Source organism: Aptenodytes patagonicus, chromosome 7 (assembly GCF_965638725.1).
Source record: "Aptenodytes patagonicus chromosome 7, bAptPat1.pri.cur, whole genome shotgun sequence".
In the NCBI taxonomy this organism is placed as follows: Eukaryota; Metazoa; Chordata; class Aves; order Sphenisciformes; family Spheniscidae; genus Aptenodytes; species Aptenodytes patagonicus.
In genome coordinates this window covers 22,713,927-22,737,998 of record NC_134955.1, presented here as the reverse complement: position 1 = coordinate 22,737,998, position 24,072 = coordinate 22,713,927, and the positions used below count along the sequence as shown (strand labels likewise).

Below are 24,072 nucleotides of genomic sequence, written 5' to 3'. Positions count from 1 at the left end.
AGCAGTGGTTGTGAAAGATACTGGATTGTCTACCTGTGAGAGCAAAATTCTTCTCCATAAAAGTCTACAGCACAGATTATAGAAATTAAGCTTCCCAGGGGCTGCTCCCAGTCTTGCCTGTTTTTGGTTAACATACAAGTAGATTAACCTTACTCTGATTAACCCGTACCTGAAACTGCCAGGATAAACTGAGTGGTACTGAAAGGGGCTTGCAATGAGTACTTCTGACAGAAACAGACTGACCCACCTGACCAGTTGGCACTGGTCATTGTGCAACCATTATTTCATGTGCTTTATTTCTACTGCTTTCAAAGAAATTACAATAACACACATTTTCAGTGGATTTTAGGGAGGAAGAAGTATTTGTTATGGTCTGATGTAATCCAGGACACAACCTCAGTGGAAAAATGAGAATTCATACAAGAAAAGCCAAGAAAGTAAAAAAATAATTAAAAAAAAAGCAAAATCCATTTCAAACCTACAGGTCACCACCATAAGACTATTACATGATCAATCCCAATGGCACCTTTTTCTTTATTTTCTGTCACCTTATGGCACAAATTATTGTATATGAAAAACACATCAAGCATGACACTTAGTTCCAACAATTCTGAATTAGTTTCCCCCTAACTCACTCTGCAATTGCATATACTTTAATGATATCAATATGCAACTTCCTGTAAAACACAGCACATAAAAGCACGTGACTGTTTCTTGGATTATTTGTCATATTTATGGCTTCCTACGCAACTTTAAAATTCTATTGTATCCAATGGGACTAATTGTTAGTTGAAATAAGAGTGTCTACTGTATTTTGTATGGATGGAGATGAACATTGCTTCAAATGTAAGCATAACCATTTCATATGGCTCACTTTCTGGGCCATTTTATCCATTGCCCCCATCCCCAAATCCCTAAATTCTTCAGGAAGATATTAAATGTTTTATTTTAATCTGTATGGGCAACTATTTGTTGTGTCACTTCTGCTGAAGTGGTAGATATTGCCAAATGGTATGATTACTCTGAATTAAGGAAATCTGACTGCTGTCACGTCTGCATTCCAGAAATTTCCTTCACAGGCTGATGACTGACAAATCACATAAATATGGATGTATGTCAAATGACAATGCTGGCAAGCAGGCAGGTGTAAAGAAATTGGAACTAAAGCTTGTATTAGCTTTACTGAGATTTGCCTAGTTCAAAAGTCGTAAAGGTTTATTTAACCTGGAGAAAAAGTAACACTGTTTTCACTTGTTTGTGTTGAACAGGGAAAGTATAATGGATGTACTGGTACCCACATGAATGAGACATGATAAACATTCTATACTTACATACAATAGTGCCTTCTAGTGGCTCCAAAAGCAAAAGTAAAACATACTGACTCGCACTACATGAACACACATACACGCAAAACTATAGTTGTACACATCAGTCACAGAGCCCTTAACCATGGCCAGCTAAAGAGTATAATATACAAATGCTGGGGAGCACACACCACCACTAGAGCACCACATACAAAAATGAAGAACAGTATATCAGATTTTAAATGAGTCTGCAAATTCTCTTGGGCAGAACAGATTTAGCTATGCAAACAATGAGAACTTCTTGTACATTATTAAGGACAATATATAAATTGGTAGGGTTTTTCCCTTCAAAGTAATACGGGCTTGACAAACAACTTCGGAAAAATTAATGGTTAACCATTTAAAATTGCAAATTAATCTTCAGCACCCAATCTTGAATATAATTTATCAGTGACAAACTCCTGGAAATACAGAATGGGTATGTCCATTATTGCACAGTAAACTAGATTTGGTAATCAAAATCTTTCCCTACTGTTAGATTTAATAGTTTATGAAATTTGTGATATCAGAAGAAGCCAGAGAAGCAAATTCATTTAGCAAAAACTCTCAACTCAGTATTAACAAAAGGTTTTGTCTTGCAATTAGCTTTTTAATTATGGCAGCAGCTCAACAAACAAGTCCTCCAAATCTTTAAAAAAAGTACTTGCACAAACTAGAATAAGACAAACTCCCAGAATTCTACTGACAATTTATATTCTCACCAGGTCCTGTAAATGCAGTTATTTTATTACTAACACATATAATACATGGTTCTATATTTATATATAAGAAAAAAAAAATCTGCTTCTGTTAATTTAAACTTCAGGCCACTGCACTTAAGCCTCCGAGTTACAATTCAATATACACTGATGATGAAACACTTTCTAGTTACATTTTTATTCTATCTAAGAACAGCATTAGTCAGCAAATATTCAGTGTGCAAAATTTGACCTTTCATACTGGAACCTCTATGAGATTAAGAGATCAAAGCTAGTTTTTCATCACAATACTGCTGGCACAATTTACTTAAGTTTTACGTTAGGCACAATATATCACAGAGCACCTGAAAAAAATATTGTTTTTATATATTGTGGTACTGAAAAAGATATCTGAGTTGGGGCAACTTATAAGTTTAAAAAATGTAACTGTCTCCAAATTAAGTCAAAGAAAACCTATTATTATTTTTTTAAAAAAACACAAAATGTTGTTTTCACTAAATGTTGGTTCCATCAAAAACTAAAAATCAACGACGCCAAGATTCCATCCTTTACGGAGAATGCATTTATTCAGACAACTTTATTCTCCTCTCTACCTCTCTCTGCAAGGCATTAGATCATGCAGTTATCTAAGATACTAGAAAAAAATAGATGCACCTACAGTTTTAATGAGTACTAATTACATGAATGAATCTATGGATTTCACAGATTACTTAGTATTTTGAGAAATTATTTTTTATCTATGATCTAATTTAGTCTCAGAATTTCCTGTCATTTCTTTTCCCCATTCATCTCCACAGTCATCTTGTTTTCTTCAATGTAGCTTATAGTAAAGGAGAAGATAAAGAACAGTTAAATCTGTGATGTAAATGAAATTAAACCAAAACTTTTTTGGTTTGTAATGTCTTTGCTCTTTATGTAGGAAGCCATTGAAATATCTGTCAAAATCTCATAAATCTAATTTCAATCTAATTTGGATGGCACAACACGCCAGAAAAGTCTTCTGAAAACCTTTCTACTGCAGCAATAGAATTTAGCTATTGCGTTATCTCAGTATTGACCAGGACTCATAGCAGGACTTTGCTCAATTATGATTCTTGCTTTCCTCATTCTAAAAGCTAGATATTTAGCCCTTAAATAAAGCATCCCATCTCAGCACAGGAAAGACCCCACCTGGAGTACTGCATCCAGCTCTGGAGTCCTCAGCATAAGACGGACATGGACCTGTTGGAGCAGGTCCAGAAGAGGGCCACAAAAATGATCAGGGGGATGGAACACCTCTCCTATGAAGAAAGGCTGAGAGAGCTGGCATTGCTCAGCCTAGAGAAGAGAAGGCTTTGGCGAGACCTTATTGCAGCCTTTCAGTACTTAAAGGGGCTTATAAGAAAGATAGGGACAGACATTTAATAGGGCCTGTAGTGACAGGACAAGGGGGAATGGCTTTAAACTAAAAGAAGGCAGACTTAGACTAGATATAAAGGAAGAAATTTTTTACGCTGAGGGTGGTGAAACACTGGCACAGGTTGCCCAGAGAGGTGGTGGATGCACCATCCCTGGAAACATTCAAGGTCAGGTTGGACGAGGCTCTGAGCAACCTGATCTACCTGAAGATGTCTCTGCTCATTGCAGGGGGGGGTTGGACTAGATGACCTTTAAAGAAAGGTCCCTTCCAACCCTAACTATTCTATGATTCCCTTTTAAATTTCATAAAGTTTCCCTGAATTTTCCTTTACAGAGGAGATTGACTTTTCTACGCAAACATTATGTGCCATTAGTACTAAGTGTTTAAAGAAACATAGTATGTTAACTTTAAAGTCTTTTAGCTTTACAGTGTAAAACCTGGTCACTGCAAAAGACTAAAAGCATGAAAATTAAGTTTTTCACGTTAATTCAATAAATTAAATATTTTAACTGTCCATCTCACAGTCACTATTTACTCCTTTATACAGAAAAACAACCCCAAGTACATAACAGTTATCTATGTTGTCAAAACAAGAAGCAATCTTCACTGAGTTTAACACAAGGCAAGTCGCATTGGATTCTCTATGTTGGCTTTCAAGGTCTCCAGAAACTTTGAAGCCAGTTCATCATCTACCACCCGACCATCACTTGAAAGAGTCACTGTCATGAGTTGATGCTGCTTAAGTTTTTCATTCCCTTCTTCATCTTCCACAATCTTGAGCTCTGGTCTTGCTCGGCCCACAGCTAGGATGCAAGCCTGAGGAGGGTTTATGACTGCAGTGAAATCATTGATGCCAAACATGCCCAGGTTGGAGATACTAAATGAAAGAGAAAAGAGTTACCAGTAATGTCAAAAATTATATATCTCCTAGAAGAAATAATCTATATTCAATGACTACTATGACCCAATTCTCTCCCAAAGCCAAACCAATTAACTTTAAAATAATTTGAATTGGATTTCAGTTGGGCACATTCAGACTCTCAAGGGTTTAGGATTTTTGCAATTACAACGAATGCACCTTTTTAAAAGTCCCATTTCTTTACAGGAATATATCCTTGCATTGCACGCACTAAAGGCAGAAAGTAGGACAGAAAAGTGATATCTTCAAATAAACTTTGTCTGTCCCTGTTCCAAGCCAAATGTCTTTTAGATTGAACCTCACAACTTTAAGTTACAACGGCTGCTGATAATCAAGTGATACATTTTGGGCAACTAGATATCACTCAGGCACAGGAAAGCCTCATCATGCCTTTCTCCCTTGAACATTTTTGTCTGTGTCACCAACTAGGAAGTGGTATATTAGGAAAGGCTTGGGCTCTTTTGTGACAGATTGTCTAGAGAGAAAGCTAACCCACCACGTCCTCCTTTTTGTTATAGTTACTGAAAAGAGTGGAAAAGGTTAATCTGTACAGAATCATAGAATAGTTTGGGTTGGAAGGGACCTCTAAAGGTCATCTAGTCCAAACCCCCCTGCAATAAGCAGAGACATCTTCAACTAGATCAGGTTGCTCAGAGCCCCATCCAACCTGACCTTGAACGTTTCCAGGGTTGGGGCAACTACCACCTCTCTGGGCAACCTGCTCCAGTGTTTCACCGCCCTCAGCGTAAAAAATTTCTTCCTTATTTCTAGTCTAAGTCTACCTTCTTTTAGTTTAAAACCATTACTCCCTGTCCTATTGCAATAGGCCCTGCTAAAAAGTTTGCCACCATCTTTTTTATAAGCCCCCTTTAAGTACTGAAAGGCTGCAATAAGGTCTCGCCGAAGCCTTCTCTTCTCTAGGCTGAACAACGCCAACTCTCTCAGCCTTTCTTCATAGGAGAGGTGTTCCATCCCTCTGATCATTTTTGTGACCCTCCTCTGGACCTGCTCCAACAGGTCCATGTCTGTCTTATGCTGAGGGCTCCAGAGCTGGACACAGTACTCCAGGTGGGGTCTCACCAGAGCGGAGCAGAGGGGGAGAATCACCTCCCTTGACCTGCTGGCCACGCTTCCTTTGATGCAGCCCAGGATACGATTGGCCTTCTGGGCTGCGAGCGCACATTGCTGGCTCATGGACAGCTTTTCATCCACCAGTGCTGCCAAGTCCTTCTCGGCAGGGCTGCTCTTAATCCTTTCATCCCCCAGCCTGTATTGATACCAGAGGTTGCCCCGACCCAGGTGCAGGACCTTGCACTTGGCCTTGTTGAACCTCATGAGGTTCACATGGGTCCATTCTCAAGCTTGTCCAGCTCCATCTGAATGGCATGTCGACCACACCACTCAGCTTGGTGTCATCTGCAAGCTTGCTGAGGGAGCACTTGATCCCACTGTCTGTGTCATTCATGAAGATACTAAACAGTACTGGTCCAAATACAGACCCCTGCGGGACGCCACTCATCACTGATCTCCATCTGGACATTGAGACGTTGACTACTACCCTCTGGGTGTGACCGTCCAACCAATTCCTCATTCACCGAACAGTCCATCCGTCAAATCCGTATCTCCCCAATTTAGAGAGAAGGATGTTGTGGGGGACCGTGTCAAAGGCCTTACAGAAGTCCAGATAGATGACATCCATAGCTCTTCCCTTGTCCACTGATGTAGTCACTCCATCACAGAAGGCCACTGGATTGGTTAGGCAAGACTTTCCCTTGGTGAAGCCATGCTGGCTGTCTCAAATCACCTCCCTGTCCTCCATGTGCCTTAGCATAGCTTCTAGGAGGATGTGTTCCATGATCTTCCCAGGCACAGACGTGAGGCTTACAGGTCAGCAGTACCTTTTTAAAAAACGGGTGCAATGTTTCCCTTTTCCCAGTCACCAGGGACTTCACCTGACTGCCATGACTTTTCAAATATCATTGAGAGTGGCTTGGCAACTACATCAGCCAATTCCCTCAGGACTCTGGGATGCATCTTGTTGTGTCCCATAGACTTATGTATGTTCAGGTTCCTCAGGTGGTCTTGAAGCTGATCATCTCTTACAGTGGGAGGGACTTTGCTCCCCCAGTCCCTGCCTTGAGGTTTATCCACTAGAGAGGTGTGGGAAGAGAGGCTGCCAGTGAAGACTGAGGCAAAAAAGTTTTTGGTCCCTCAGCCGCCTTCTTGTCCATTGTTACCAGTTTGCCAGTCTTGCTCATTAGGGTGGGTATGCTTTCTTTGACCTTCCTTTTCTGGCTGACATACCTGTAGAAGCCTTTCTTATTATTCTTTGCATCCCTTGCCAAGTTCAGCTCCAGCCGCGCCTTGGCCTTCCTGACCTCATCCCTACGCAACCGGGCAGCATCCCTGTACTCTTCCCAGATTGCCTGCTTCCACTGCATCTGCATTTCCTTCTTGTCCTTTAGTTTGACCAGCAGGTCTTGACTCATCCATGCCAGTCTCTTGCCTTCCTTTCCTGATTTCTTACACCTGGGGATCAAGAGCTCTGGCGCTCTATGGAAAGCATCCTTAAAGATCTGCCAGCTCTGTTCTGTTCCCTTGTCCCTGAGGGCAGTTTCCCAGGGGGTTCTATTGACTAATTCCTTGAACAGCTGAAGTTTGCTTTCCTAAAATTCAGGGTCCTAACTTTACTCTTCACCTGACCCATATCCCTCAGGACTGCGAACTCCACCAGTGCATGATCACTGCAGCCCAGGCTGCCTCCAATCTTGACATCACCGATTAGCTCGCTTGCGTTGGTGACCATCAGGCCCAGTACTGCATACAGACCTACTACTACTACTCTGGTAGGGCTGTCTATTAACCTGGCTTAAGAAGCTATCCTCAATGCATTCCAGGAGTCTCCTGGATTGCCTACAGCTCGCCGTGCTACTTTTCCAGCAGATGTTGGGGTGGTTGAAGTTCCCCTGCAGGATGAGAGCCTGTGAGCGCAATGCCTCCTGTAGCTGGAGTAAGAAGGCTTCATCAATAGGCTCCCCTTGATCGGGCAGCCTGTAGTAGACACCAAGCACAAGGTTCTCTTTGTTGCCTCAGTCTCTAATTCTTACCCATAAGCTTTCAACCTGCTTGTGGCTATTCTTCAGAGACAGCTCTTCATACTCTATCCATTTCTTGATGCAGAGGGCAACCCCTCCACCCCTCCTTCCTCGCCTGGCCCTTCTGAACAGCCTGTAGCCATCCATAGCTGCACTCCAGTCATGGGATTCGTCCCACCAAGTTTCACTAATGGCAACTAGGTAGTAGCTTTCTAGCAGTACGGTGGCTTCCAACTCCTCCTGTTTGTTGCCCATGCTGTGTGCATTGGTGTAGAGACACTTCAGCTGGGCTGTTGGCCGTGCCACCTTCTTAGAGGAACACCCCTTAATTCCTTTGAGGTATTTCACTGGTGTTTCCCTATTGGCTCCTATTACCTCAGGAGCCCCTGGCTCATCTCCGTAAGACAAGTGTGCTCCAGTGTAGCCAGCACGTCTCAGAGCAACAGGCTGAGGGCCCTCGCTAGCACCCCATCCCTCTAACCTTGGCATGTCATCCCACAGCTTGTCACGGGCAAGCCTGATATTAACATCCTCCCCCTTCAAGTCTAGTTTAAAGCTCTGTCAATGAGCCCCGCTTGCTTGTGAGTGATGACCCTCTTCCCCCTTTGACAAAGGTGAATCCCAATGTCACTGCCTGCAGCTGGAAGGAGAGAGGAAAAAATAACCTGTGCTCCAGATTCCCTTACCAATTGTCCCAAGGCCCTGAAGTCTCTTTTGATTGCCCTTGGACGTGGTTGCGGCTTCATCACCACCCACATGGAAGAGCAGTAACGGGTAATAGTGCAAGGGCCGTACCAGGCTAGGAAGTTTCCTAGTGATGTCCTTAACCCAGGCCCCAGGGAGGCAGCAGACTTCCCTAAAAGGAGGGTCTGTCTGGCATATTGGACCCACTGTTCCTCTTAGAAGGGAGTTGCCTACAACTATAACCCATCTTTTCTTCCTTGTGGAGGTGGTCATGATACGGGGGGTAGGCCTTTCTGATCTTGGCAACACCTCTGGTGTTGCTGGACCATCATCCACATCATCCATTGACTGGCCTTCCACATCCAGAGCCTCATACCTGTTGTACAGAGGCACCTGGGAAGACGAGGTGGGCAAGGAGGGTGTTCGCCTGCTGCCCTAAGCATGGACTTGCCTCCATTCACTCCTTTCCTTTAAGCTACTGCCTTCTGCCTGGCAGGGGGAGGATACAGGATCCCCTTGATCTTGTTTTTTTTCTGGTGGCTGTTCCTGTTTCTGTCTCAGGGAGGGCAGAGCATGGGTCCACCAGTCTGCCTTTTTCTCAGACTCCCTGATGCTCCTTAAGCTTTCTACTTCCTCTTGTAGCTCTGCCACCAAGCTGAGCAGATTGTCAGTGGATGATCACACCTCACACAGCTGTTCTCACTACTGCCATCTGTTACCAGTGAAATGCCCACAGTTATTCACATTCAGGGGCCATTTGTGTTGATGAAGACATCCAAGCCTCCACTGCTGCATTTCCACACATTTTTTTCTACTGAAAGGCTTAGATTTTTTTGACCACTCCTCCAGCATAAGAGCCACATACTGCAGACAGTTGCAAGCCAGGCACATTAATATACATTACAGCAATGTTTCTGCAGAAGTCTGTAGTATTACTCTCATCAAAAAATTGTATCTTCTGGAACAGATAATAACATAAGCATTCAGAATTAGCTTTTAAAAAATTGACAAAAAGTGAGCTAAGCTAAAGTTTATATAACAAAAAATGTTGCTTGATCATACTGTGTCATAAAATACAGTACATTAAAAGTTTCAGAAACTTGGGGAGTGTAAAAGCTGAGAAATTAATTGTGCAACTGTGTCACTATATTTATGCTAGTGTTTTACACATGCCATTTATTTCTCATCAGTGAGTTCAGTAGCTCTTTTTGCAGAGTATATTTTATAGAAAAAATATTTACTAAATATATGCTACTATTTAAAATTGATCTACTCAGTTTTTAATGTTTCAGTTAAAAGTAAACTATAAGAGTTAACACTGCAACTTTGCAGTAACTTTTTTTTGCCCCTCTAGAGACATTCCTCTGAAGAGTGAAGACAAACTGGACATCACTGTCTGCTGCAATACCTCTGCCAAACAACTCCTTTTAAAATATTTATTTTAAAACTATAATCAATGGGTTTTCCTAACCACAGAATGCAATTTAAAAAAAAAATTCTTCTGCAACTGAATTAGGTTCAAAAATAAAAGTCAGATTAGTCTCTGTATGAAAAACATGAATTTCACATGAGGCTCAGATGAAATAAACCTGTAACAAGATAATTGTTTCCCCCTGATACAGGACACTCGGCCTACATCTGGCCCTCAGAATCATTACATGGAGTTTCATCCTAAATGGAGCAAGATTTTACAAGGCAATGGATTAACACACAGTGGAATACCTGGGGATAAAACAGTTCTGAACCCACACTGCATGTGTTAAGTGCTGCTAGAGAGTTTTACCTAAAAGATCCTCCCTGGTACTCTTCCGGTAACAGTTTTCCATCTCTTGCTTTCTTTGCTAGAGCCTACGGGAAAAATAAAAGGAGAGAGGAAAGAAATTGAAGTGTTGTAATAGACATTCTTTTTACTTCAGTAAGACATTATAAGTACCGATGCCATTAAAAAGTCATCTGCTTTTGGATTTAGGGTAGCACCTCAGCAACATCATTGTTGTAGCTGCAATGATTTGGCAAAAAGACTAGGACACAAAACTTCATTCTCCTAACAATATTGGCTGTTCAATAAAAGCTGTTCTCTCACCTTACAAACCTTGCCCCAGTTTTCACAATGGAACCACCATTCTCCCTAGTGTTTTTAGATGATAAAAATATCTAGTGAAGTACTGATGAGAAATTCACAGTATTCTTAACATGTTTGTTTAAAGAAACTGCCATGTACCACTTCAGAACTTTCTAGCAGATTGAGAGAATGTATTTCTTCCAACTAAGCATTCAACTACCTTAAAGACCACCCTTCCTGTGACCTCCATTTCATTTGTGAGACTTTTCTACTTCTAAAAATAACAGAAGAAACTGTCCACAAACGTTTTGTTCAAAATACAGCCCAAGAAGTTCATACTATGTTCTAAGATAAGATCACAGAGAAAAAAAAACCTTATCCCCACCTAGGATGTTTCTAGCTCAGAGGTCTCCTTAGATGGAAGCAGTGGGAATCAGGATGAATAATTCTTACAGTAGTTGTCACATAAGGAAGAAAGGACTGTGTAGACCTCAAGAGAAATGGCACTCATTGGTGGGTCAAGAGCCAGTTATTCAGCCACCAACCCGTTCCTAACACCCTGTGAATACACAATGGAAAAGGTGGTGACTGGAAATGCGTCGGATGACTTCTCCATTAGTAGCAACCTTTTCAAAATGAGGAGCTGTTCAACTGACAGCAGAGACTGAAGTGGGAATATATGTAGGACAGATGATCTATCCTATTCATACAGAATACATTTAGCGTTTTTGGCTTGTATCATATTTATTCCGCAGGTGGAAAAGCGCATGGAAAATGTCATGTTGTGACAATTGCAGCATTATGACATTTTAAGACAAAAATAACTGTTTCCAAAAGCAGTCAGGGAAACAGACTCAGATCTGCTTCTGGGAAGACTGATAAAAGCAACACAGTCTGTTTATATTTTCCTTCTTCTGGTAAAAAATAATAAAACTAATGATAGTTTCCAATCATTTAATTATGTTAGGGAAATTTTGGTGTAAGTGAATAAAAAAAAAAACCAACACAAAATCTACTTTATCACAACATGAAAAAAGTGATACATCGTATTTGTGAAACTTTCTTGAAGATTATTCCATGAATCCCTTCTCTTTTCTAGGAACTTTCCACCCCCTTTTTAGGAATTCTACCACTGTTTTCTAGGATTTTTTCCATGTTCTTTCTAGGAATTGACTTTTTTTCCTTTTTTTTGTTTTTAACTTCTAGATTGCTTTCCAGGAATTGTCTGTTCTGCTTTCCAGGGATTTTCTACATGCGTTCAATAAATATCCTGTCAAACACTCAATTCAATCTACCAAGACGTAATTTCTATGAAACCTCACCCCTGCCTTTAAGGACCAGAGTCAGCAAGTGGAAACTATGATTGAATTGACTTCTTTTTGTTTGCATGCGGGTGAAGGTAGAGTCATTACAAGATAAACTTCCGCACAGATAATGAGTTGGTTAGTAGTTATAGTTCTGACATGGATTAATCCACTTTCATGTTGTAATATAACTCTGTTGGTCATGGTAAACAACTGTCTTCCCTGTATACATTGCTAAACATCTTTCAGGCAAGGGTTCTGAAAGGCCACGGTAGTTTAATGACTGCAATGACTTCAGCTTAGAAATAAACACCAAGAAGTTTAAGAGAATCTCATTCTAATGAATCGCCCACTATTCAAGCTTACACCAAGTTTTACAAAACTGACACCCTTGTGAATTTAAGAGTTAAAAGGATACAGTGAATTTTATTTTAGGCCTTTGTTCATCTCTGAATAATTAGTGAACCAGAAGACAATAGCCATGGGAACAGCATTCACACAATAGGGTCAATATAAGCGTAATGCGTATGTGCAATTGCATTATTTGAATGATGAAAATACGGTGCTAGGATGCACATGACCTGGAAAGAAGTTAAAATTAACTTGCAGCAGAAGGGGACATATAAGCAATCTACACAAAATAAGTGCCTGCCAAACTACAGGGAGACCGGTAGAGAAGCAGCTGAAGTTTCAGTTTGTGCCTCCCACGTGTGTAGGTCAGGTACATATTCATTTCAATAATTCAGTGAAGAAGTTGAAAAGCAAAATTTTGTTGGTGTGGACACCTGCAATCTATGTGACCCTATGACTTTCATATTGGGTAGTGTGACCTATGTTACACACATTCCATTTAAAATGAAAGGGGAATGCTTAACTTTATCATAGCGCTATTAAGCATAATGTAAGTGTACATTCCCATCATGGGAACTGCAGGACACTAATTTATGGTAAGAGAGGTTTGTAATACTGCGTCACAGTATCACAGATATTGGGGATGATAATGAAAGTACAACTTATACTCCTCATAATGGTTTTCTTCTTGTCATTCTATCACTAATCACAGAATAATATAACAATCTCAGCTGACCTCCCTCCTTGGCTGGCTATTATATTAGTGAAAGGATTTGCTTTTGCAACACATTCAACATGAAGTAAGCAATATGGACTGGAAAAATCTTAAAAATATCCAGTTATGAATGTTTTGTGGCATGACACCTACACCTTTTTCTGCTACAGCTTTGTTGGTTGTTCCCCTCCACCAACAATTATGACTTCTGTAGCTTTCAGTAAAACACAAAACTTTACAAAGTGCAACTTGTGTCTAGTTTCGGGACAGTTTTATGCCCTAGCAGCTACTTTTATTGCATTTCTCAGATACCGTAGGCCTTTGATTAGCACTCATTAAATAACAAAAAAAGGCTTGTGTTGGGACATTTCATCATTCATTGTATTTTTGCCTGCCACAAAATACTACTTCTGTGACTGGCAACAACTGCCACAGATTCAAGTCGCTAACTGGGCACCTGGTCTATGCAAAATACTGCTCATTAGTCTGAGGAGTTTAATGTTACCTTTCAGGTGACATTCTCAACTGAACCACATATTGAAAAAATGCAGACAGAAATGAGCGCCATGATGTAACTGCACAGAGAGTAACACAAGCAGCTACAAGCAAATTTCTGGCAAAGGGGGGAAAAAAACCCTCCCAAACAAACAAAATCTCAAACCCGAAGACTGGAAATACTAGAAAGATATTAACATTATCTAGCTTTCTCATGAGGATTAAAGAAATACAATTATATTAAATCACAGAAATCTGTACAGGTTTATTTTTCAAACAGTCTAGCCAGCATTCAACTAAATAACACGATGGCTAAGTTATTGTTAAAAATTAACAGAGTTGCAAAATTAATAATAATTTTGAAGTCTAAGGAATGCTGAAACTACTTTAGATCCATTTTGAAACTGCCTTTGTTATTACTGATGTGTATCTGGGTCATGCTACATTTTCTGCTACAAAAAACTATATAGCTACTATATTCGTCAGCCTACCATACATTTAAGACCTACCTTTGCAGAGGCAGCAATTTCCTTTATTCCCTTGGCAGCGACATCTTTTATGATTGGTGTAATGAGACCTCGGTCTGTTGCCACAGCAATAGAAATGTCAATGGACTGCAGCTGCCTGCAGACTTCTCCATCCCAGGTTACGTTCACATCTGGCATTTGCTAGAAGAGCGAGAGTAAAAAAAGACAGCTGTTAAGAACAATGGTGCAATCAATTATCAAGAAAAAGGAAAATCCTTTAAGACACATAGCTACATACAGGCATTCACCAAATTAATTAGTGCATCACAGACTGCTGTCTGTAAATGAAGGCAAAAGAACAGGTCACATCTGTCATCAGGACTGCCATGAGCAAGACAGAAAAAAAAAATCACTATGAGGGTCTAAGAATAGATGTACATGATTAGCTTGCATTTATTTTATTTTATTTTATTTTATTTAAACTTATTTTGTCAAAAAGCATGAATGTATGCTCCAGGAACTGAAAATGGCAGGGCAGCCAGAATGTTTTTTGGTGCTGCTGGAAAAAAATTAACAAAAGCCTACAAATTCCCTCAGGAGTCACTGATACCACCTTACAGATGCCCAGCATGCAAAGCTACAAAGCAGTGTCATTTCTCCCCAAAAATAAATCACAGGATATTGACTTAAAAAGCATGGAAATGGACATCCTACTATACCCATGTGTTGTTTTCCACTCATGTCTCAAGCATGACTCCCAGCAAAGGAAGCTACAAATAGAATATGCTGCAGGTACACTCACTGTTGTTCAGATGAGGTTCTCCTAAAATGCAGCAGATTATTTTTTTGTGTGTGTGTGCGGACTCAATTAAAATTGATATGTTTACTGGTAGTTTCAATGATGTTTGAGTTTACCATAAAGCTGAAACAGCTCAGGGGAAAAAAAAACCCAACTGTGAAGGTACTATTTCCAATAAATCCAAGATTAGTATTTAATGACCTTAATGAAATTAGGAATTACGAAGTTGACTTCATAGTAAAAGTATTCCAGAAAAGAGTATAGGAGGGACACATTATCTCTATCTAAACTAAGTCTACTCCTAGAAGAAGCGGTGTAACAGTACTTCTCAGTTCCTATTCTTCAACACCAGAATGTATGTTGGGGGAGGGTGGGGGGGAAAGGATGGTCATATTCCTCTAGTTAAATAAACTTCAGGAACGTCCCACAGCATACACAGTTGTAAGATGCCTTCAAGTGGGTGTTGTGCAAATATGACATATATATACACCTTATATATAAGGTATCCAAAAGAGATGGTAGGGACAAGGAGTTTCTCCTATCAACTTCAATATGATTAGAATAGTCTTAATTTTGATGTAGGCCAGACTATTATTTCTCCCATCACTTCAGCAATGAAAGACTGTTTATTTTTAAAGGACACCTGCTATAGCGACTGTTGTTACTAAGCCCAACCACTTGTGGATATCAGCCTGGAAGCTTTCATTCCTTCCTCCAGCCTTACTCCTCCCTCCTTGTTCCAGAAAGCCAGAAATTTTCTAATGGGCTATCGTCTGGTGAGCCCACTGGCACATTCACAAACCTCTGGCTGTCAAATGGGGAGACCAAGCCCAAAAGTAGAATTCGTAATTGGACTTGTGATCCTAAGAACTGTGAAGGAGAAATTTAGCACCTCAAGATACAAGCAGTATCTTGAGGTGTTTGCCAACCAATCACAAACTGTAAAACCAGCCGCTGTCAGTTCATTCAAGCTAGAAAAGCATGTCTTGCATTGTTCAGAAAGAAAATTAAGAGAGTCAATAAAACTACCTTGAATTTAAACTTGCAAATGTATTCACACCACCAAATTTCAGGGTGGGGAGGAACAGATGGAGGTGTGTTTTCTTTTTTAAACTAGCAGTCCACATATTTTCCTGAAACACTGACAGAAAGTAGTTGAGACATGAGCTTGATCATGAACCTGGTATACTGAGTTAAATCTGGGTTTTTTAATTTATTATTTTAATAGTCAAACAAATGCTAGCATAGATTTGTAACAATAGGATAGGACAGAATAGTTTAATCATTACTTCCATAAAAACACAATATTAATGTCCCATAAAAACAAACAAACAAAAAACACAGAAAACAAAACACCTCAATTTCTTCTAACCCAATGCACAAGAACTCCAGCTTCTCAGAATCAGACCTGGAACACCAACTCATTTATAACCAAAGATGTACTGATTTTACAAAGCTGTATGCATTATAATTTACTAAGTTTGTCTGTTGAATTCCCTGTAAGAAAGTTAAAAGTTACACACTACAGATGACTTTCTCATGTTTGCAGCATAGAACTATCTAATCCTTAAGTTCAAGATTCAAATTCTGTATTATTAGTGTCAGCTGAAAATATTAGGAAAAAGAATACAAATCTAATCACAGACTAAATATTTTTATTTGTATATCAGAAAGAGAAATCATATTTACGGAATTCATTGGTTAGGTTATTTTGTGATGGCAGATAAGGAAATCTTGTTCTAAATAATGGCAACAAACAACATGCATAATCCACATGTATGCTCCTTCAAAGTACAGTAAAGCAGCCTAATAGTTAAACAGACAGGAAGCTACTCATCTTTTAAGTTTCAGGAAGCAATTCAAAAAACCTATGAATAACACCAGAAAACTTTTATTATATAAGCAGAAGTAATAAAAAGTACATTGAATGCTTGTATTCAAGCCATTCATTCACATATAGACGAACTGTAAACTAGGATTACATCCCATGATCTTTCTTGACTGGTCTTTTTTTGTGTAGGAAAGAAAAAACACAAAACCTAATCTTTCATTCCTCTCTCTGTCTCCTGTTCCTTTCACCTGCTCTCTGGCACAGCAATTTGCTACCCCACGCTCGCAGCTAGCAGTTCACAGTAATTTTTGCATGTCACCATTTCCTCGCATAGGTCTCATTAGACCACAAAAAGAAGCTTCTTGCTATGTTCACATCTAACAAATACATATCAAGCATATTCAGCTCCTCCTTCTGTTTCTGGTATAGAATAACTTGGGAAGTTTTTTCCAGTCTAGCCAATGCCCAGAATTTCTCTCAGGCACTTGCTTATGAAACTGCCTAGAATCCTATTTTCTGTCAAAATCTATAGCTCTTCAATTATACATTAATATTTAGAACATGTTTGGCTAGAAATTACTCAACTCCATTCCAGTGCAGTGTTCTCTCTTAATTCCATATATCCATGGGAATAGTTCCCCAACTTAAATGTAACTTCCTCCTTCAGCTTTTGAATAGTTAAAATAATCCTCACAAATGAGAAAAATGGCTCTCACTCCCTTTCTGATATTTTTATATTGTTGTGAGGTAATGCAACTAGTCTGGATCCTTGTTCTGCTTTATCTTGTCTGTTTGTAGCTTTTAGAACCCGCGGCTGAAACAACGCAATGATATCAGAAAAGTTTAGCTTTTCTAGGCATTTACCATATAGCTAGAAGGTTTGATCACTGTGCAATCAAGAAGGTATAGGTAACAAATCCACGGCAATTCCAAACTGCTTCAAAAGTCTGCATTCATTCATTGTCATACATAAGTACATTGCCTTGATGACGAGGGCAAACTCCATAGGATAGTTTGAGGATCAAGCATATGTCCCCATAATTATCTTTCTACATGACAAAGATCTTTTCCAGCTGTTAGTGATCACTAAAAGACACTATTTCCTCCTGAACCTTAAAAATACTGGCCTTCAGGCTGGTCAGAGCTCCCACCTATGACTTAATCTAAAATTAAGTGCAAACTGAATTTAAACCAAAAACACTCCACATCTAAGTGAAACCATCACAGTTCTTTCTTTTCACAAGTTTGGAAATAAGTGATTACATTTGAGACACTCTGGACTAAGAGGAGACAAGTCCAAAGCGTGGGAGTTCTCCTAAAGAAGGATCTCTGAAACCTTTCAGTTTCAAAAAATTAAGTGGCACTATGCGTGTTTTCCAAGCAGAGCAATCGACACAAATTGGAAGGCAATGTATCCAGTTCTACCCAGAGAACACGGAAATAGCTTATGGAGACTGTGAAGCCTCTGTAGTTTGGTATGGAGTAAGTAGACCCTAATGAAATTTAAGATCTAACTTCAGGATGTATTGCAATTGTTTAACTTTTACATTGACAAAGGGAACAGTGACAATTCTTAACAATAAGCAAAGATTGGTTGCCTGAAGAATTTTTAATTCAAAGCAGAGGTCACTGAATATGCCATCAGAATACATCTGAGGTAATACACAAAATTGGTATAAGACTTGGATAAATATTTGTTTATAACTGTAAGAGAAAATAAGATGCAACAACAAAGAATAGAAGACATCTTGCCAATTGCTTTAGTCTGCTGACAAAGCATCTACTGTTATCTGCAGATGGTAACTGTAGTAAGTGGATCTTTACTAAGAAGTTCTCATTTTTACAGTCCACAGCATAGACTGTAGAGAATTTCACCTGGAGAGCTTAAAATAAACCTGACATTAAGTGATAAAGAATTACAAGCTTTGCTATGATCGCGTTCATATCTCCATATAGGCTCACAAAATACTTCTCTTGTCTCCTTGGTAGTTTACTATAAAACTTTTTTTTTTTTTAAGTCAATTATCCACTTACCTTCAGAGTAACTGCAGTTGCCTTGATAATAAAATCATTTACAGATACTTTAATGTCATCTGCAAAAAGAAAAAAAAGAAAACAATCATTGCTCATAAGATTTGTTTATCAGCATTTGTGTGACGACAAGATTCCAGTGATTCAGCAGATTTATTTCTTTGAAACATTGCCAGAAAGTAACCCATCTTCAAACTACAATCATAAAAGCAAGAAAACTTTTCTCCCCCTTGGGACAAAAGGAGTATCATCAAGCATCTCCTGAGCAGAGACATTCTTGCTAGCTGTTACTAGAAGGTCAAAAAAGCTGCGAACTTGAGTATTACTACTCATTCTTACAAGTAGCAGCCCATGTGTGTTTCATGTTTTACATATTTATTGTCTATGTAGAAAAGAAATCTATTGTAGGATCTAAATACACAGAGACAATACTGGAGACTACTATTCTTTATGTAGTGTGATGCATAAGTAGAATAATTGCAGAGATGAGCTTTTATTCATCTATAAATCAGAAGTATGTTATTGTCCAGTGACCTTTGGTGCCTTATATTTGCTTTAAAGAAAATATCAACATCATAAATTGTCTTTGACATTAACTTGGGAATAAGATATCATTTAAAAAAATCAGGTAGAAAAATGACCTGGGTACTCTTGCATTAAAAAGTAGTCATTCAAAACTCCAGTGAAAGGAGAATCAGCTCCTGTATCATCATCTAGAAAATCTGAATATACCAGTCTAATTTAATTTAGGACCTCACAAATGGAGAAACAAGCATGAGCTAGTCACCAGTACGTAACAGTAGCCCTCCAATGTCAGCATTCTAGTTCCTAGGTGTACAGCTCTGTGACCCTAAGCCGAGAGAAAATTTACTCACAGGGTAAAGCCTCAGGAACAGCAAATGACTATGAAGTACACTAACACTCCTGGAGGGCTTGTGTCTTGTGCTATAATGCCGCATCAAGAGATCTTTATATTGGGATTCCCCCCAGGAAAAACAAAACAGTCTAAATTGCTAGAAATACCTGGTTGCAAGCAGATCTTTTGTTTTATCAGCAAAAACATGGGTCAAGGAGAGAGAAAAGAGTATCAACTTCTTTGTCAGACACGCATATCACCACATGAACACTTATCTGTGTCTAAAACCTAGCTGGTGCCTCTGTATACAGAACATTTCAAGGCTAACTTCATTAGGTTAACCTTGAAAACCCTGTTCTACACATCCACACAATAACCCATTCATGTTAAGAAATTTAACTTGGACCTTGAAGGTACTTTTTGATGTCACACTGTGATAACAACAAAGCTGTTTTTTAACCTTGCCCCAGAGGCAAAGCTTTCAGTAAATCAAATTTGTAGAGCACTAGCATCTAGATGACCCACGTGGGGCAACCCTATTAAAGATTTAAGCTGGAAGAGATGCCACATATAAAAGCTGTAGTATCATTCCGGGGTGGGGGATGTGAGGCAACAACAAAAAAACCCCCACCTACCTATAGCTATATCTGGAATAATATACAATGAATATTGGATTGCTAATGTGCCTGCCCTTCCCTGAAGACAAGAAAATTACTCATTTGAGTTATGTTGGTCTTGTCATACAAAACATTTACAGATAGGACCAAGGAAGCTTCTGAAGACCTAGGCACTCTGTCTAGGGCAACTACAATACCATTTCTGTGGAAAACAAAGAACAAAAAACTCCCCACCAAAACTATAAAGGTTAAAGATATCTTTCAACTCTTGTTCTACTGCTATTCTCCTTCACCATGCTAGAAAAATCCCAACAAACAAAAACTTGTAAGAAGAAATAAAGACAGGTGAACAGCACCAAGAACGTTTTGGTCAAATCACTGAAAGATTTTGTCATAATTTGCCTGAAGAACAACTAATTGTGGATCATCACCCAAAGCTACAGTAATAAAAACATATTACTTTAAGATTACCAATTCACAATGTGTCACTGGTCAGAAGGATTTATGTGACTTTGGAGTCTGTATTTCATTGACTTAAAACTGACAGTTGTCTCCTGAGTGATAGAAAACCACATTTTGCTCTCTATGAAGTTATTTATTACAGAGAAGTTATTTAATGCACATTGTGCAATAAGTACTCTGCACCTAAGAATAAAGGGGCACACGAAAGTCTATATCTCCCTGGGATACCAAGAAATATCAACTCCTACCTCCCTGTGCATTTGTACAAGTGCCTTATCAATGAAAGATTCACACCCATCCATTTTCCAAAGCTCAGTACCCAGTTTTTTCTTTCAAGAACTGAAAAGGGATGTGACATCAGGATATCTATTCACAAAAACCATAAACTGTTTTATTACTGCTCATTGCTAGCTAGAAAAAAAACCACCCTCCCCCTTTCTTCTCTTATTTGACATCAGTCCAAACTGAATCTTCTACCTCTAGGATGTTCAAATGCTTTTCAAGTTGCAGATACCCCAGAAGATCACCTGAAACACTATTTGGACTCATCATGTCTGTGAAACTAACACATTTTCTTTCAGATTCACTTTAATTCATTTCAATTACCAGTAAAGCTTCAATTGAAAAACAAGTTTTATTTTGACAAATCATGATTAAAATTCTGTGTTTCCAATTATGTATAAAAGAATAAACTTAACATAAAAAAAAAATTAAATATACATGATACACTTTATTTCCAGGCTGTCATTTAAGGTTTCTCTAAGACATTGCTTAGCTACGGCAATTTGACAGAACCACCACCTTAGGGGGACCACCCTCTAGAACAGAGCTCAAAAACTGATTGTGGGACCCATCAAATTCACTCTCCCAACTCCAGAACTACTTACATTGAAAGCCCTCCAAGCTGACATCTTTTCTTCCTTTAGACTTATTTCCTCCTCATTCTTATTTTCAAGAAATGCAGCCTTCAGATACACAGCAATACGTTGTAACAACTCTTATTTCCTCGCCTGTCAATCTTTCAAGCTCTCTTCCTTGTCAGCTTGGATTAGGTTCTTCATCCTTTCAAAAGTTTTGTTAAACATAGCCCTACCTACTACCTAGAAAACTTTATCATAAAAAGGTCCTCTTACTCTTACATGACTTTTCGAAGTCATTACTATATTTTGCTTTGAAAGTAGTAACTGACTGATGATAACTAAAGTCTCAAAACTGACATAAACGCTGAAGGTAATTCATTATTCTAAATGGTAGATTTTTCTTTAGTATTAATATTACATGCAGCCTCTGAAAAAATTGTTCAGTAAAAAGTTATGACTCAAGTTGAATGAACGTGCAATAATTGATGATTAACAGTGTTTTTCTTTTTACACCCTAACAATCCTTGTGATTTGAGGTCAGTTTTTTTGGCTAGTGCCAAAACTGGCTCTAAAAACCCTCTAACTGGCTTGTACAAGTGTGAAGATATTTGTGGCCTGATTCTGTGAGTAAAAGTCTCTAGGTTTCACAAGCTTCAGTTAAACCTTCGAACATGCAGCATTTCTCAGAACTGGACCTAATTTGTGCAGGTTAGTCACAGAAAGGTCAGCAACAGGTGACCCCAGATTTCACACTCTTCTCTAAATGCTTCAATAAAGGAGAAGAAAGCACTCAGTTTCTCAATCAGTATAGCAAGAAAAATGTAAATTAAAACTATCCTGCTATGCTATACTGAATGCAGAGTTCACATGGCTTCAGAAAACTATCATTTGAACCTGAACCTATAAGCTTTCAAACCACGATAGCAATGATGCAGCTGCAGAACAAAACTTGAAATGTCACATCACTGCCTTAGACCTATAAATATTCATTTTTCATTATTGTGGTAATGTCTAAAACAGCATACACTATTAATTCTATTTCTACTACTTGGTGTAATAATGAGGATACACATCTAAAAGCTGAACTATCGAGAACAAATGATTTAAATGGTACCAGAAAAAAGGACTAATTGAACAATACCAAAAGAATCCATGTGAGATTATGTTCCTTTCTCTTGTGTAGACAGCTGTATTCTCCCATGAATGTCTTTAGAAACATACTTTTATTTTTAAAGACCAAAGTTTAGAAGGACAAAAAAAACCCCCAACTGTTTCTCCTCATTATAAAATAACAGGTCTTCAGAATTTTTTACCCAAGTGACAAACTTAGTACCAGGCTATGAGGTGTATGTGTGCATGTCTCCTTCAGCAAACAGAACTTCACTACTTGCTTATGCAGCCTTAACAGTGTGGAAAATGAGATTTCATGAAGTGGAATGAATGATGAAAATTAAATTTATAAAGTGGTAGAGATTAATCTGCGTGCCTGGAATAGTATCCAAATTTTGTAGGTATTGAAAGGTCAAGTTTTGTAAACAAATAAATGATTCTTTCACCAGCATAATTAGCTAAACTTATCAAAAGTAATCAGTATTTTCCCAATTTGATTTGAAAAGGGATCTCTCCTCTAAAAGAATTAAAATTAATTTAAAGAGCTATGCCTAATTATTTTGGCTGCAACTGATAAAGTAGACATCAACTGATCTCAACTGACTTCCAGCAGATAAAACACAACAGATGTCATGTCATTTTAGGCAGAGATAAGATACTGTCAATTCAATAAACGATATTGCTAACCTCAGACACTAGAAATAAATATTCTTCACAAAGAATATTCCACATTTTATAGACTTAAGACCAGAAGAATCACTTACAGATATTGCAGTCAATCATAACACATGATCTTGACTAATTTATCAAGTTCTGCCTTAAAACCAGATAGATTTCCTGAGAAGGCTACTCTTCCTGGATAGCTGCAGCCAAACCTCATTTCTCAATGTATTAGAATTAGTTAGAACTCCACGGACAAGCAGGAAATTGAAGGCAGGCATTGCCCCCAACCAGGCCTGTCTCCCTTCCCCTCAGCTACTGCTTCCTACTTTGCAACATCACCCCAATTGTGCTTGTGTAACTGTTTTACAGGTCTGATGCCAAAATGTTATCAGTGTATTGGGACAGCTTAAAATAACTCAAGTTTTGACATCAGAGGGAATGAAGATACTAGAGGCAGAAACATGCAGCACAGGTTTTCAACTGTTTAATCCAGCTTTTCTGTGAAGAAAAATATCTCCAAAAATCTATAACCTCTGCAAGCAGCTTAGAAGATAAGTGAAGATGCAAGATGTGACTGAAAAGGACAGTGAATTCATTCATTAATTTTTTCCACAGCTTACCAGACTGGTGACAGACCTTGCTGAGAAAAATACAGTCTTATTGTGCAACTGCTCAACAATTCTCTCTCTGATCTTATTTCATTACAGTCATTTAAATTCTTGTTCAAGATGTGTATTTAATGGAAAATAGCCTTGTAAGTGTGATGGAAAAAAGAAACATTACATTTCAAAATAATTTTTTCCTCAGGCTTCACTATCTCTGAGTCGAAAGATAGAATTTTTAGAAAATCCTCTAACTTAAGGTGAGTTACTGAAGAGCAAGATGCCCCAGATTAATACAAGTCTAACCTACTCAGCTGTAAATCTGGCTTGGTCAAATTAATTTACAGATGTCAAAGCTTTATGAAAACATTAGTTTCCATACTGCTGACACTGGTATTTATAAATAGATTGCACTGTTTTGGTGTCCTCTTTACGGAATATTAAACCAGCTACCAAATAAAAAAAAAAAGGCAAAATGCTAGTAGCTGCAGGCAATTGCAAGAACTGACCTAATATAAAACAATGCTTTCCTAAAGAGCTTCCACAGGTTTTGGTTTAATACCTTCACAAACTATGAAATTGCAGCCACTTCCTGTAGACAACATTAAAATCAGTATATTGACCAAATATTTCTAAATATAATAAAATTTATTTAAATTAAGAATATTATGATGTTAAAGTAATAAAA

At 38.6% G+C, this 24,072-nt stretch overlaps 1 protein-coding gene across 2 annotated transcripts in view; it reads right to left on the bottom strand.

Annotated features, from left to right (window-relative positions):
• Window positions 1–274: 274 nt before the first annotated feature.
• The window catches only part of PDHX (pyruvate dehydrogenase complex component X), a 59,743-nt gene continuing 35,945 nt past the window's right edge, over window positions 275–24,072 (bottom strand). For both annotated transcript variants that reach the window (XM_076344336.1, XM_076344335.1), the window contains exons 8-11: window positions 18,218–18,276; window positions 13,596–13,754; window positions 9,943–10,007; window positions 275–4,338 (exon numbers count right to left, since the gene is read on the bottom strand). In XM_076344336.1, coding sequence (XP_076200451.1) covers window positions 4,074–4,338; window positions 9,943–10,007; window positions 13,596–13,754; window positions 18,218–18,276 — 548 coding nt within the window. In that variant the 3' untranslated portion in view covers window positions 275–4,073. The remainder of the gene's footprint in view (window positions 4,339–9,942; window positions 10,008–13,595; window positions 13,755–18,217; window positions 18,277–24,072) is intronic.